The sequence below is a fragment of the Oncorhynchus tshawytscha genome, linkage group LG17 (genome assembly GCF_018296145.1).
Source record: "Oncorhynchus tshawytscha isolate Ot180627B linkage group LG17, Otsh_v2.0, whole genome shotgun sequence".
Classification (NCBI taxonomy): domain Eukaryota; kingdom Metazoa; phylum Chordata; class Actinopteri; order Salmoniformes; family Salmonidae; genus Oncorhynchus; species Oncorhynchus tshawytscha.
In genome coordinates this window covers 3,886,613-3,902,145 of record NC_056445.1, presented here as the reverse complement: position 1 = coordinate 3,902,145, position 15,533 = coordinate 3,886,613, and the positions used below count along the sequence as shown (strand labels likewise).

Genomic DNA, 15,533 nt, shown 5'->3' with positions numbered 1-15,533 from the left:
CAGTCCTGAATTTTGTTACGACATTTACCAGGGCAGTGATAAATATAGCTAGGTTGCATTCTGGTCTGCAGGGTGAAGGGGGTCTCTCTCCGGAGCAGTGGAGTCAGGTTACACAGTGAGACAGACAGAATGAAAGCACAAAACACTGCAGAGATTTCATTGGTGTTTTAATTATGGCATTATAGATCCAACATGGATGTCATGTTGTCAATCAGTTCATTGTGTCTGTAATGGTCAGGTGAAAACTGTCATGGTGGAAGGCAGGCAAGCCTTCGTGGGTTGGGCAGTTGTCTGACATATTGCTTGCACCCATCTAGTTGCTTTCAGCTCTACAAGCACCATCAAGACTTGTCTGATGGGTAGGGCTAGACTATACTCAGAGGCAGTGGCGGCTGGTGGGAGGAGCTATAGGAGGATGGGCTCATTGTAATGGCAATATATTGAAAGGAGTCAAACATGTGGCTTCCATATGTTTGATGTGTTTGATACCCTTCTATTTATTCCATTCCAGCCATTACAATGAGCCCGTCCTCCTATAGCTCCTCCCACCAGCCTCCGCTGCTCAGAGGATATGTCTCAGAGTGGGAGGTAAGAGTTGGTATCCAATTGGCTTTTGCACAAGTTTTACTTTTGCACACATTTTTTTGTAAACAGCCACTAGAGGATACTGTGTTGTATATGGAGGAGTGTTACTCACATAGACTTAAATATACTCACTGGCTGTTTGCAGCCTGGAGCAGCTGGACCACATGGCCAGCCCCTCTTCTTGAGTGCTCCACTCGCTGCGTGTGGTTCATCTGTATCTTCTGCCTGTGGTTTGTCTTGCTTGTGTTTCGTTAGTGTTACACTACGACTCCGTGTGCATCCTTTAATATATTGGTGGCTCTTGCTGCCACAAACTGTATTTACCTGACACAACTTTGCCGACTGGCTTGTTCTGTGTGTGTTGTGAATTGCTTAACATGCTGTCACGTTAAAGCAATTCACATGAATCAAATCCATAACAAATCCATTACCTGTTTGCTGTTTTTTGTCTGCCTGTTTTTCAGAATTATTGGGTAAGTTATCCATCACGAGTTCCTATTCCTCCAAGCGGGTCATACGACATAAGCTTTCCCAGGGCATTGGACCCCTGCTAAGTGGCCTTGCTGGCTGGGCTGAGTTTATGGCTTCCCTTTGTGACAGGTGTGATGGTGACATCCCCTTGGAGATCCGCATACCTCAGTGTATGCACTGCCTGGGTTTGAGCAAATTCAGAGAGGGCGGTGGAGCGCCCTACTGTGGATGCCTGTTTTGTGTGGTGTTCTCAGAACGCCTGCACCTGGCGAGATTGGAGGCCATGCGCGAGTGGGTCGGCCAGGCACAGGCTGTTAGTCCCTCTACTGTGCCCAGTACCCCTCCCAGGAAGTGTGGCCGGAGTCACCGCAGGCAGAGCCCATCTGCTGCCAGTCCTGGACGAGGGCAGGAGTCGGACCGCTGGGACCACCTTGAATGGACGGCGCATGCCCTGCGTCAGGAGGTTGATAGCTTCGATGGCGACGACAGCTGTTACCTGTTGGGCAGTGATAGGCTGTTCCTGATGGACAATGCTGGCACTGTTCACCACCATGAGCGGAGCTACCAGGCCATAAGAAGCCCGAGGGGTGGCTTCATCAGCCCCCAGCAGCTCGATAGGCTATGAGGGGCCTACTCACTCGGGTAGCCACTACACGGGACATCAAACTGGTGGACAGCGATGACTCTTCTCTGCTGAATTCTGCCAGGCCTTGCAGGAGAGCTGAGCCTCTGCCAGGGGGTGCTTCAGACTCACAGACTGGACCATGGAGTAATGTGGCGGGCGCAGAGTCACTCAGCCTCTGGGAGTACCCAACCATGGACACCATGATAGCTGCCATGGTCCTCTTGGCCGCCTTTCCAATGCGGCCATGCTGCTGCAGGCCTATGTGTAGACTCTGTTGCCCCGGCTGCAGGGGGGTACAGAGGAGCTCTTCTGGGAAACGACGGAGGTGTCTCGCCTGCTTTTCCTGCTCCAGAGGGATGTGGCCCACTCCAATGGACGGGCCACGGCGCAGGTGGTTACTTCCCTGCGCCATCTCGGGCTGGACCAATCCCGTCTGCCAGCTGCTCTCCAGAGCACATTTGCCACTCTCCCCATCACCCCAGGGCTGACCTTTGGCACCTTTGGTTAATGACATTCTGGAGCAGACTGATAAGGTTCTTAGGGACCGGGAGACCCTGAGACGGTTCATGCCTCCTCCTCAGGCCCCGGGTCCAAGACAGGCGGACTGTTGCCACCCTCATCACCTCGTGCTGAGGAAAGACAGTGGGGAGTGGCACAGCGTGCGGTGGAACAACAACCTGTCAACTGTCACCGCCATAGGGACGTGCCTGGGGGACCCAGGCGGTCGGGCACCAGAGGAACGGCCCCGGCAGATTAATGACTTAAAAATCATACAATGTGATTTTCTGGATTTTTGTCTCTCACAGTTGAAGTGTACCTATGATAAAAATTACAGACCTCTACATGCTTTGTAAGTAGGAAAACCTGCAAAATCGGCAGTGTATCAAATACTTGTTCTCCCCACTGTATATGGATCACTCCAATCCTCTACGGTGCTAGAGGCACCTAAAAAATGATGTAGAGAACGTATGTCGCGACCATAGGATCTTTATATAGGGGCGGACCCCAGCTGTGACACAGGTGTACACGGGAGTAAATCCTCACCTCGGATGTATCCCTCCGCCACAGACTGATACCAATATATTGGAGTGATCCAAATAGCTCACATAACCATGGTTACATACGTAACCTTCGATCCTTCCTTAAGCCTTATTCCCCACCCAGTTGACTACTTTAAAATGGTGGACATCCTCAATGGCAATGTCCATGCATAAACAGGTTATCTCCAAGTAATGTCCATGCATAAACAGGTTATCTCCAAGGATCTCTATTGCTATGGTTCCTCACAAGTTTCTCCCTATCACTCAGTCACACTGGTTGGTTGAATAACTGAGTTCTCAACTGACCCAGGGTCAGCCCTTGTCTGGTAACCAGAGCATGTTTTTGAACAGGCTGTGTAGCATTTCTCAGTCAGCATGTTGGCCTATTTATAGCACTAACACATGATCTTCAGAAGGGACAGATACCATGCAGTAGTACTGTAGCGGCACAAGGGAAATGGTTTACTTCAGGTAATGTTGAGACTATGGACTATAAGACAGTTGTGTAACAATTGTTTGTATGGTTTGAAAGCTTTAAACTTTTTAGGTTTACATTATAATATAAGGTTAAGTATAAAGTAAAGGTTGCATTCAACATGTCTTTCTGTTTAAAGGGATTTCAGTTGAACAATGTTGAACTGAAGAATAAGAACATGGTATGTTTCATTTTATTTAAATTGAAGCTCACTTTATGGCACGTTAAAGTAAAAACCACAATACAACCAAATTGAACAGCATTTCTCAATGTTTTCTTTGAATTGATTTAGTCATTATGTTTTTATGGGGAATGTGTACTATAGAGCTTCTGTGAAAGGGTTGATGCTGTTTCCCTGTAAAAAAAAAATTGTTAACCATGTCTAGCCCACAAGACTTTAGATGCGTGTTTACAATTCATGTTTAGTGTACAAGTGGAGACTATGCCATCCCATGACATTAATATGTGAGAGGTGGAGTAGTTTTGACTGTGTTCTCTTCCTCTCACACTTTCTATCATTCTCTCTCTCTTTCCATCCCTCTTCCATCAGAGACGTCATTCCCTTTTCTCTCGTCCCCCCCGTCCTGCCGGTCATCGCCACTGTGACAGCTGCTACAGCCGGCGGTGTAAGGCCCCCGTGGAGATCTCCGTGTCTTGTGTGCTCATCCCCTGCCGCCTTTTGTGTGGAGCCCTGTTCCACATGTGCAAAGAGGAGGAGCATGCGCTCCTCTGCCCCAATGAGAAGGTGCCATGCCTCAACGCCGCCTTCGGCTGTCCAATCATCATGCCCCGTTCCTGGCAGGCGGGCCACCTGCAGGTCTGTCCCGCCAGTGTGGTGTGCTGCTCAATGGAGTGGATCCGCTGGCCAGCCGATGAAGCCTACGCAAACACACACCCCGACATCCACGCACACACACACACCCTGCATGAGAACCTGCTGAAGGAGCAGAAGGCAGGAGAACAGTTGGACCTGGCCATGGCCCTGGATGATCAGAGACACCTGTACGCCCGTATGAAGATGAAGACTCTCTACCCAGAGATGATAGTGAAGGTGGAGGGAGAGGAAGAGGAGAAGAAAGAAGATAAGAAAAAGGAGAAGACAGAAGACTGGGCCACAGTGCGTCTATGTAATGGGGCTTCTACCCTCTGTACGGCTGCTGATGATGGGTGGAGTGAAGATAGGCCATATCATATCCTATCTGGTAAATGGATTTTCTGGACAAATCCAAAATGTTATTTTTACTTTATTTGAACTTTGTTATAAATTACAATAACTTGTTTTTCCTCATTATTACCCTCTCTCTCCACGCCAGGCGTTCCAGAAACAGCCGTGACAGACCTTTCAGACTTTTCTTTGGAGAAGGAGGAGGGAGATGTGGGTGTGGAGGAACCTGGGGGAGACATCAGCTCTGACAGATACAACAGGTATGAGAGGATGTTCAATATGGATAAAGGAGGCTGTAAAGTGGACACCAAAAACAGCCTGGGCAGAGAAGGGAAGGAGTGGAACCATTGGATGGAGTTGGAGCAGCAGTCGTGCAGAGAGAAGAAGGAGAGAAGAGATGCAGAAGAGTTGATGGGCGCTCTGCAAGCTCCAGGAGCTCCAGAGGGACCAAGGGGGACCGAGGCCAACCGTAATGCCACAGGGATTACAGGTATGGCCCCGTGGCAGGACGGGGTCCTGCAGCGCATGGCCAAGGAGGTCACCCCCCAGGAATTCAACATGTACCTGGTGCACCACGGACGCATGCTGCTCACCTTTGGCCAGATGGATGCCTGCACGCCACGGGAAAAAGACTTTGTCTACGGAAACATAGAGCCCATCCCTGTTCAGACACTGTACTCCTTCAAGGTAAGGGTGGACGGTAGAAGTGAGCCCTGCATTGACTTCACACACGATGTAAAAAATAAGGGCAAGCAGAAACTCGATGCAGTTCTGTTGATTTTTTTCTCTCTCAAAGGCATATGCATGTTCACGTACACACAGATACAACCACTTACATACACAAATCTCTGTAAAGTAATGACATGTTACTGTATGTGTTATCAATCATTGTTCCCCTGCAGGTTCCTGTCAGCTACCGTGAGAAGCAGCGTAGTGTCCACTACTATGACGCATCAGCCCGTGCTGAGAGTACCTGGGCCTGTGTGGATACGTCTGACCTGGGGGCATTACAGGAGTCCTGGTGGACGGACGAGGCTGAGAGCACACTACTGGGATATGCAGAGAGAGAGGTCATGGGGCATCAGGTAAGTTATGCCTATCAGAAGAGCTCAGCAGGTTAAAATAAGTGGCGGAAACGCAATAGGTGCAATAAAATGCTGAACAAAAATACAGCATACGTTTCACAGCTATCAGAACAGAAATACAATACGTACATCCACAACACATAAAGATATTATAGCGATGTTAACCCAACACTTGGCTACTTTATCAAGTGGTTTGGATCTGTTGGTGTAACAGCTAAGGTGTTGAGTTGACAAACCAATGTCCCGGGTTCCATCCTCAGTTGCGAGTATCCCCTAATAAACAATTGGTGGAGATTTCTCGCTATATCTGCCCGGATAAGGTTCTTAGAGCTGTTCTTGAGTGAGCTGAGATGTCTTTCTCTCTGTCTTCCTGGTTCTAAGATCAGTGAGGAGCGTGGACAGGATGGGCTTTATGTGGACATGGGGATGCAGACCCACTCCTTCAAGACGGCACCGTTCAGAAGAGACACGACGTTAGCAGACCTGACAAGGGACAGGCCTCTGAAGCTCCGCCTCCAGCTGCATGCGGACAGCACCTCCAGCCGACACAACAAGGCTAGCTCTGCCTTCACCTTCCTCTGTGGACACTCCTTCCAACGAAGGGAATTCCCCAAACACTTCAGGTATCCCAAAATCTTCAGGTACCCCAAACACTTCCAATGCAAAGAGTTCCCCAAACACTTCAGGTACCTGGGCCCCTGTGATGTCATGTCGCCTTGAGTAGTTGCCCTGGTATGGCTGTATAGCCTCCATTGTAATGTTTTCCACACATCTAAAATGAAACATTTTTATCATTATTCAGGAACGTGCACACAGACATTCAGACGTGTGCTAGTGGCTGGTTTGAGCAGAGGTGTCCCCTGGCCTACCTGGGCTGCACCTACAGCCAGAGAAGGTTAGAGCCTTTCAAACAACCTGCCACGGTCACCTACAAGTAAGAACCATTCAACTAACTACTCACAACTCATGCTCTGATTGTGGAAGTACCAGTGTTTGTATATATTTCAGTATTTGTATTCACAGTCCTTCAGTACATCTGAATGTTTTCATTACCATACCCTAATCCTGAACTCTGACCCTTTACCTACAGCCAGGAACTGAGCATCTTCAACCTCCGACCCACCGTCCCAGCTTCTCAATGGGAGGGACCAGAGCCCCTTAAATCCTCCAAGTCGCAGTCTGCTCCAGAACCTGTCAGAACCCCCAGGAAGAGGCGGTCGAGGGGAGAAGGGGACTGCGATTCTCTGAGTGCTTTGCCATCCGAGGTGCTGTGCCACATGGCCAGCTTCCTGGACAGCCTGTCCCTGTCCCAACTGGCCCTTGTGTCCCGCCTCATGAGAGAGGTATGTTCCTCTCTGCTGCAGGACAGGGGGATGGTGTCCCTCCTCTGGGAAAAGAAGACCTACAAGTCTGGTGTGGCCAAATGGAAGGCCAAAACGGTAAGAGCACCGGAGTTTACAATGACAACAGTCTGTCGAGTAAGTTAAATACAGTGAAATGGAATCGTAACCCCCTTCTGTGACTTGTCACATTTCCCATGTTCTCCTCTCTCTCCCTGCCTACCCTCTCCTCTCTTTTCTTTTCTTTCCTCTCCTCTCATCTTGTATCGCTCCCCAGGTGTGGGAGTTCAGTCATCTGTTCTCTACAGTAGATTTGTGGCGTTTTATAGACAACGTGCCGTCCATGTCGGAGCACCTGAAGGTTTGTCCCTACTACCAGACCTGGGTACCACCCCAGCCGGTGGCCCTGCCCAGCATGAGTCACCTACAGGGTGGAACACAGGAGCAGGACAACCAGCAGAGACAGAGCCTGGTTGCTCAGTTCATGGGCAACAGATAGCAGGGCAAAATAGTATTCTGATGATCCTACCTGACAGTCAGTGCTGGCTGGTGGCACTTAAAATCTGAGGATGTGCTGACAGTAATGGCTGGAATGGAATTAACGGAATGGTTTCCATGTGTTTGATACAATTCCATCAACTCCATTCAAGCCATTATTATGAGCCAGCCTCCCCTCACCCGCCTCCTCTGCTGACAGTCCACCCTTGAAGCATGAATAGAACAAATAGAACAAACTATGTGCCAGACATTTTCAACTACAGAGAATTCAGTTAAAAAGTGTGTGTTAATTACTAAAACCTTTATTACTTAAAGGTTACTTGCTATCTCACAGTTGGATTTACCAGAATCTCAAAGCAGCTCGAAGAACCAATCACACACGTCTGTAGGAGACAGACAGGTCGAGTGACTACCTCCCCTCATACTAAAGAGCCATTTTCGTAATCTCTGGTCATTCTCGAGCATGCCGAACTTCCTCACACTCTTGCAAGTAGGGGAATGTGGTGAGATATCCCACTCATAATATCAGAGAACCTGGGTAACACAAGTAACCTTAAGTTATTTTTCAATAATTTGTTTCAATATCTCACAAAAGTCAATATCCACAATATCCAAGGTGAGACAATTGTATTGCCGCTGACCTTATGCATAAAGGCAGGGTTGGATAAGAAGGTAACCTGGGCAAACTGTAGGCACAAATGGTGAACTGGCAGTGCATCTAGTTCACTCACTCACTTTGCCAACATAAGGGCACCAGTGAAGGAGTCTTAAAGGGGGCTTATTTTCATCATGTCTGAGGCATTTATAAGAGAGTGTGATGCGTTTCACACATAATTGCCCAAGAGGAAGGCAAGTCAGGTCTTAGCGCAATGAATGATACACCCTATAATGGCTTTCGGTGATTGATGAGGGAAGTTGGGGGGGGGATCTAAAAATACATGTAGTCCTGCTTTGTGGCATTTCGTGAAGGCTCTATGTTATACTGATCAAACTATATGTTTTTGTGTGTGTACAGTCGTGGCCAAAAGTTTTGAGAATGACACAAATATTAATTTCCACATAGTTTGCTGCTTCAGTGTCTTTAGATATTTTTGTCAGATGTTACTATGGAATACTGAAGTATAATTACAATAATTTCATCTGTGTCAAAGGCTTTTATTGACAATTACATGAAGTTGATGCAAGAGTCAATATTTGCAGTGTTGACCCTTCATTTTCAAGACCTTTGCAATCCGCCCTGGCTGCTGTCAATTAACTTCTGGGCCACATCCTGACTGATGGCAGCCCGTTCTTGCATAATCAATGCTTGGAGTTTGTCAGAATTTATGGGTTTTTGTTTGTCCACCCGCCTCTTGAGGATTGACCACAAGTTCTCAATGGGATTAAGGTCCGGGGAGTTCCCTGGCCATGGCCCCAAAATATCAATGTTTTGTTCCCTGAAACACTTAGTTATCACTTTTGCCTTATGTCAAGGTGCTCCATCATGCTGGAAAAGGCATTGTTTGTCACCAAACTGTTCCTGGGTGGTTGGGAGAAGTTGCTCTCGAAGGATGTGTTGGTACCATTCTTTATTCATGGCTGTGTTCTTAGGCAAAATTGTGAGTGAGCCTACTCCCTTGGCTGAGAAGCAACCCCACACATGAATGGCCTCAGGATGCTTTACTGTTGGCATGACACAGGACTGATGGTAGCGTTCACCTTGTCTTCTCCGGACAAGCTTTTTTCCGGATGCCCCAAACAATCCGAAAGGGGATTCATCAGAGAAAAGGACTTTACCCCAGTCCTCAGCAGTTCGATCCCTGTACTTTTTGCAGAATATCAGTCTGTTCCTGATGTTTTTCCTGGAGAGAAGTGGCTTCTTTGCTGCCCTTCTTGACACCAGGCCATCCTCCAAAAGTCTTTGCCTCACACCTGCCTGCTGCCATTCCTGAGCAAGCACTGTACTGGTGGTGCCCCGATCCCGCAGCTGAATCACCTTTAAATCAAATCAAATCAAATCAAATTTTATTTGTCACATACACATGGTTAGCAGATGTTAATGCGAGTGTAGCAAAATGCTTGTGCTTCTAGTTCCGACAATGCAGTAATAACGAACAAGTAATTTAACTAACAATTCCAAAAAAAACTACTGTCTTATACACAGTGTAAGGGGATAAAGAATATGTACATAAGGATATATGAATGAGTGATGGTACAGAGCAGCATAGGCAAGATACAGTAGATGATATCGAGTACAGTATATACATATGAGATGAGTATGTAAACCAAGTGGCATAGTTAAAGTGGCTAGTGATACATGTATTACATAAGGATGCAGTCGATGATATAGAGTACAGTATCTACGTATGCATATGAGATGAATAATGTAGGGTAAGTAACATTATATAAGGTAGCATTGTTTAAAGTGGCTAGTGATATATTTACATCATTTCCCATCAATTCCCATTATTAAAGTGGCTGGAGTAGAGTCAGTGTCATTGACAGTGTGTTGGCAGTAGCCACTCAATGTTAGTGGTGGCTGTTTAACAGTCTGATGGCCTTGAGATAGAAGCTGTTTTTCAGTCTCTCGGTCCCAGCTTTGATGCACCTGTACTGACCTCGCCTTCTGGATGACAGCGGGGTGAACAGGCTGTGGCTCGGGTGGTTGATGTCCTTGATGATCTTTATGGCCTTCCTGTAGCATCGGGTGGTGTAGGTGTCCTGGAGGGCAGGTAGTTTGCCCCCGGTGATGCGTTGTGCAGACCTCACTACCCTCTGGAGAGCCTTACGGTTGAGGGCGGTGCAGTTGCCATACCAGGCGGTGATACAGCCCGCCAGGAGACAGTCCAGGAGCTGGACTTTCTTGGGTGCCCTGAAGCCTTCTTCACAACAATTGAACCGCTCTCCTTGAAGCTCTTCATGATCCGATAAATGGTTGATTTAGGTGCAATCTTACTGGCAGCAATATCCTTGCCTGTGAAGCCCTTTTTGTGCAAAGCAATGATGACGGCACGTGTTTCCTTGCAGGTAACCATGATTGACAGAGGAAGAACAATGAACCAAGCACCACCCTCCTTTTGAAGCTTCCAGTCTGTTATTTGAACTCAATCAGCATGACAGAGTGATCTCCAGCCTTGTCCAGCCTTGTCCTCGTCAACACTCACACCCGTGTTAACGAAAGAATCACTGCGATGATGTCAGCTGGTCCTTTTGTGGCAGGGCTGAAATGCAGTGGAAATGTTTTGGGGGGATTCAGTTCATTTGCATGGCAAAGAGGGACTTTGCAATTAATTGCAATTCATCTGATCACTCTTCATAACATTCTGGAGTATATGCAAATTGCCATCTATCAAACTGAGGCCGCAGACTTTGTGAAAATTTATATTTGTGTCATTCTCAAAACTTTTGGCCACGACTGTAGATATGGTTGTCCTTGTTCGATAGAGCAATTTGATGTCTTTCAGCGATGTTCCTACTGGTGCATTCATTGGTAAATATACAAGAAAATACATTTTTTCCAGTCTCTGAAAGACTACAACTTGCATTGGGCGGTGCATCGTGCTGTAGCCCCCGTCCCTCCCCCAAGGCGGGCTGTTTTGAAAAAGAGATGGACACTCACAACAATCCTTAGGGCAAAACTGAAAGAACTGACGAGATGCAATCAATAACATTTCAATTAAACTTATTTATATAGCCCTGTTTACATCAGCCGATGTCACTAAGTGCAATACAGAAACTCAGCCTAAAACCACAAACAGCAAGCAATGCAGATGTAGAAGTACGGTGGCTCATAACAAGTTAGTAGGCACAAGTCTAACTAGCTAGTCAACTCCAGCCATGTGCTAACATTTGCTGGTAAACTAAGATTTAGATGTCTGGTTGTAACATTGTAGCTTGGTATTTAGTAGCTAGCCACACCAACAACTAAAAAGAGAAGAGCTTTTACAATCAAGATACAAAGATCTCCAATTGTTGATCTCTATTAGACTGGCTAGCCAAGCATACTTAACATGGATATTTCAATATTGTTAGCTTGCTGTTAGCTAACTAGCATCACTAATTTGGCAGCAAGATTGATAGCTAGCTGAGGCGGCAGGGTAGCATAGTGGTTAGAGGGTTGGACGTTCAAATCCCTGAGCTGACAAGGTACAAATCTGTTGTGGTTTGCCCCTGAACAGGCAGTTAACCCACTGTTCCTAGGCTGTCATTGAAAATAAGATTTTGTTCTTAACTGACTTGCCTAGTTAAATGAAGGTAAAAAAAACTCAACCATAGACAATTTATACAGTTGAAGTCGGAAGTTTACATACACCTTCGCCAAATACATCTAAACTCAGTTTTTCACAATTTCTTACATTTAATCCCACTAAATATTCCCTGTCTTAGGTCAGTTAGGATCACCACTTTATTTCAAGAATGTAAAATGTCAGTGGGTCAGAAGTTTTCATACACTCAATTAGTATTTGGTAGCATTGCCTTGAAATTGTTTAACTTAGGTCAAACGTTTCGGGTAGCCTTCCACAAGCTTCCCACAATAAGTTGGGTGAATTTTGGCCCATTCCTCCTGACAGAGCTTGTGTAGGCCTCCTTGCTAGCACAGGCTTTTTCAATTCAGCCCACACATTTTCTATAGGATTGAGGTCAGGGCTTTGTGATGGCCACTCCAATACCTTGACTTTGTTGTCCTTAAGCCATTTTGCCACAACTTTGGAAGTATGCTTAGGGTCATTGTCCATTTGGAAGACCCATTTGCGACCAAGCTTTAACTGATGTCTTGAGATGTTGCTTCAATAAATCCACATAATTTTCCTACCTCATGATGCCATCTATTTTGTGAAGTCCCTCCTGCAGCAAAGCACCCCCACAATATGATGCTGCCATCCCCGTGCTTCACGGTTGGGATGGTGTTCTTCAGCTTGCAAGCCTCCCCCTTTTTCCTCCAAACATAACGATGGTCATTATGTCCAAACAGTTCTATTTTTGTTTCATCAGACCAGAGGACATTTCTCCAAAAAGTACGATCTTTGTCCCCATGTGCAGTTGAAAACCGTAGTCTGGCTTTTTATGGCGGTTTTGAAGCAGTGGCCTCTTCCTTGCTGAGTGGCCTTTCAGGTTATGTCGACATAGGACTCGTTTTACTGTGGATATAGATACTTCTATACCTGTTTCCTCCAGCAACTTCACAAGGTCCTTTGCTGTTGTTCTGGGATTGATTTTCACTTTTCGCACCAAAGTATGTTCATCTCTAGGAGACAGAATGCATCTCCTTCCTGAGCGGTATGACGGCTGCGTGGTCCCATGTTGTTTATACTTGCATACTATTGTTTGTACAGCTGAAGGTGGTACCTTCAGGCTTTTGGAAATTTCTCCCAAGGATGAACCAGACTTGTGGAGGTCTACAAGGTCTTGGCTGATTTCTTCTGATTTTCCCATGATGTCAAGCAAAGAGCCACTGAGTTTTAAGGTAGGCCTTGAAATACATCCACAATACACCTCCAATTGACTCAAATTATGTTAATTAGCCTATCAAAGCTTCTAAAGCCATGACGTCATTTTATGGAATTTTCCAAACTGTTTAAAGGTCAACTTAGTGTATATAAACTTCTGACCCACTGGATTTGTGATACAGTGAATTATAAGTGAAATAATCTGTCTGTAAACAATTGTTGGAAAAATTACTTGTGTCATGCACAGAGTAGATGTCCTAACCGACTTGCCAAAACTATAGTCTGTTAACTTCTTGCGTCGAGCAATCCCGTATCCGGGAGTGTAATCATAGCCTCAAGCTCATTACCATAACGCAACATTTTAACTATTCATGAAAATCGCAAATGAAATGAAATAAATATATTGGCTCACAAGCTTAGCCTTTTGTTAACAACACTGTCATCTCAGATTTTCAAAATATGCTTTTCAACCATAGCGACACAAGCATTTGTGTAAGAGTATTGATAGCTAGCATAGCATTAAGCCTAGCATTCAGCAGGCAACATTTTCACAAAAACAAGAAAAGCATTCAAATAAAATCATTTACCTTTGAAGAACTTCGGATGTTTTCAATGAGGAGACTCTCAGTTAGATAGCAAATGTTCCGTTTTTCCAAAAAGATTATTTGTGTAGGAATCGCTCCGTTTTGTTCATCACGTTTGGCTAAGAAAACCCCCCCGAAAATTCAGTCATTACGCCAAACTTTTTTCCAAATGAACTCCAAAATATCGACAGAAACATGGCAAACATTGTTTAGAATCAATCCTCAAGGTGTTTTTCACATATCTATTCGATGATAAATCATTCGTGGCAGTTGGGTTTCTCCTCTGAAGCAAATGGAAAAATGCACGCAGCTGGAGATTACGCAATAATTTCGACGGAGGACACCAAGCGGGCACCTGGTAAATGTAGTCTCTTATGGTCAATCTTCCAATGATATGCCTACAAATACGTCACAATGCTGCAGACACCTTGGGGAAACGACAGAAAGTAGGCTCATTCCTGGCGCATTCACAGCCATATAAGGAGACATTGGAACACAGCGCCTTCAAAATCTGGGCCATTTCCTGTTTGAAATTTCATCTTGGTTTCGCCTGTAGCATCAGTTCTGTGGCACTCACAGATAATATCTTTGCAGTTTTGGAAACGTCAGAGTGTTTTCTTTCCAAAGCTGTCAATTATATGCATAGTCGAGCATCTTTTCGTGACAAAATATCTTGTTTAAAACGGGAACATTTTTTTATCCAAAAATTAAAAGAGCGCCCCCTATATCGAAGAAGTTAACAAGACATTTGTGGAGTGGTTGAAAACGAGTTGTAATGACTCCAACCTAAGTGTATGTAAACTTCCGACTTCAACTGTACATATTCATCATTGCTACCAACACACAAACAGAGAATGAGTAAGCTATATCCCCTCCAAAAAATTATGCAGACAAGGGTGAAATAGATCGCTATTTGGTAACATTAGCTAGCTTACATTAGGTAACGTCAGTCAAAGATAGACCCAACAATCTGTTAAGTGTCAGTTGTGCAGAGGTGAGGACGGAGTCAGGCGCAGGACACAGAACTGAGTAAAATAATGTACTTTACTCTGAAAAATATATCAGCCAAATAAATCCACACAGGGATAACAAACCCTAACACAAAAGAAAAGACTAACACAAGACCAGGAACAATCATGCACAAAACAAAAATGAGAACCAGAGGGTTATATAGGGAAATAATAATAACGTAATGGGATGGTAATGGGACGGTGAAATTCCTGCAGTAAGGAAGGGTCCAGTATGTCCTCCACCGGCACCCAGCATCTCTCCTCCAGACCGTACCCTTCCCACTCCACGAGGTACTGAAGGTCCCTCGCCCGACGCCTAGAGTCCATGATGGCTCGCACAGTATACGCCGGGGCCCCCTCGATGTCCAGAGGTGACTGCTGGAGCGGACCAGCCACCACCGGCCTGAGGAGAGACACATGGAACAAGGGGTTAATAAGATAATCAAGGGGGAGCTGTAACCTATAACATACCTCGTTCAGTCTCCTCAGGACTTTAACTGGCCCCACAAACCGCGGACCCAGCTTCCGGCAGGACAGGCGAAGGGGCAGGTTTCGGGTCGAGAGCCAGACCCGGTCTCCCGGTGCATACACCGGGGCCTCACTGCGGTGGCGGTCGGCGCTCGCCTTCTGTCGCCTGATGGCCTGTTGCAGGCGTACATGGGCAGTGTCCCAGGTTTCTTCCGAGTGCCGAAACCACTCATCCACCACAGGTGCCTCGATCTGGCTCTGATGCCACGGTGCCAGAACCGGCTGATAACCTAGTACACACTGAAACGGAGACAGGTTAGTGGAGGAGGGATCCGGATGAGCCAACACAGGAGCCGAGGTAAACAAAGCCTTCAGGTGACCAAAAGCCCTGTCTGCCCCAGCTGACCACTGCAGTCGCACCGGTCCCCCCTCAGCAGTGAGGTAATGGGAGCAGCTACCTGACCAAAGCCCCGGATAAACCTCGGTAGTAATTAGTGGGAATTGAGTTGCCACCAATGTAAAGGAGACAAAACCTTAACTTTGCTGGAGTATTTAAACACATCCTCCTAAGATGTTTTGAAACATTTAATGGTGTGTTGAAACACCACTTAATCAAGTGTTGTGCAACACCTTGCCAGGGACTGAGAGCACTACTGGAAATGGTTGAAAATAGTGTTTTGGTGTTGAAGAGTTCTGTTCAGTGCAGAATTAGATCTCTTCTTCTGCAGCATTTGAATGTTTAACATTGATTTATGCATCTG

At 46.1% G+C, this 15,533-nt stretch overlaps 1 protein-coding gene across 1 annotated transcript; it reads left to right on the top strand.

The window, feature by feature from the left end:
* Window positions 1-3,136: 3,136 nt before the first annotated feature.
* On the top strand, window positions 3,137-8,350 carry LOC112216722 (F-box only protein 40). The gene is made up of 9 exons (XM_024376741.1): window positions 3,137-3,192; window positions 3,336-3,377; window positions 3,747-4,398; window positions 4,510-5,048; window positions 5,264-5,446; window positions 5,828-6,069; window positions 6,249-6,380; window positions 6,537-6,885; window positions 7,064-8,350. Exons 2-9 carry the CDS (start codon window positions 3,375-3,377, stop codon window positions 7,283-7,285), a joined length of 2,322 nt encoding a protein of 773 aa, XP_024232509.1. The 5' UTR covers window positions 3,137-3,192; window positions 3,336-3,374; the 3' UTR covers window positions 7,286-8,350.
* Window positions 8,351-15,533: the final 7,183 nt, after the last annotated feature.

Coding starts and splice junctions, on each gene's coding strand:
- LOC112216722 (XM_024376741.1), top strand. Junction 5,049..5,263: donor AGACACTGTACTCCTTCAAG/GTAAGGGTGGAC, acceptor GTTCCCCTGCAG/GTTCCTGTCAGCTACCGTGA. Junction 6,381..6,536: donor CCTGCCACGGTCACCTACAA/GTAAGAACCATT, acceptor CTTTACCTACAG/CCAGGAACTGAGCATCTTCA.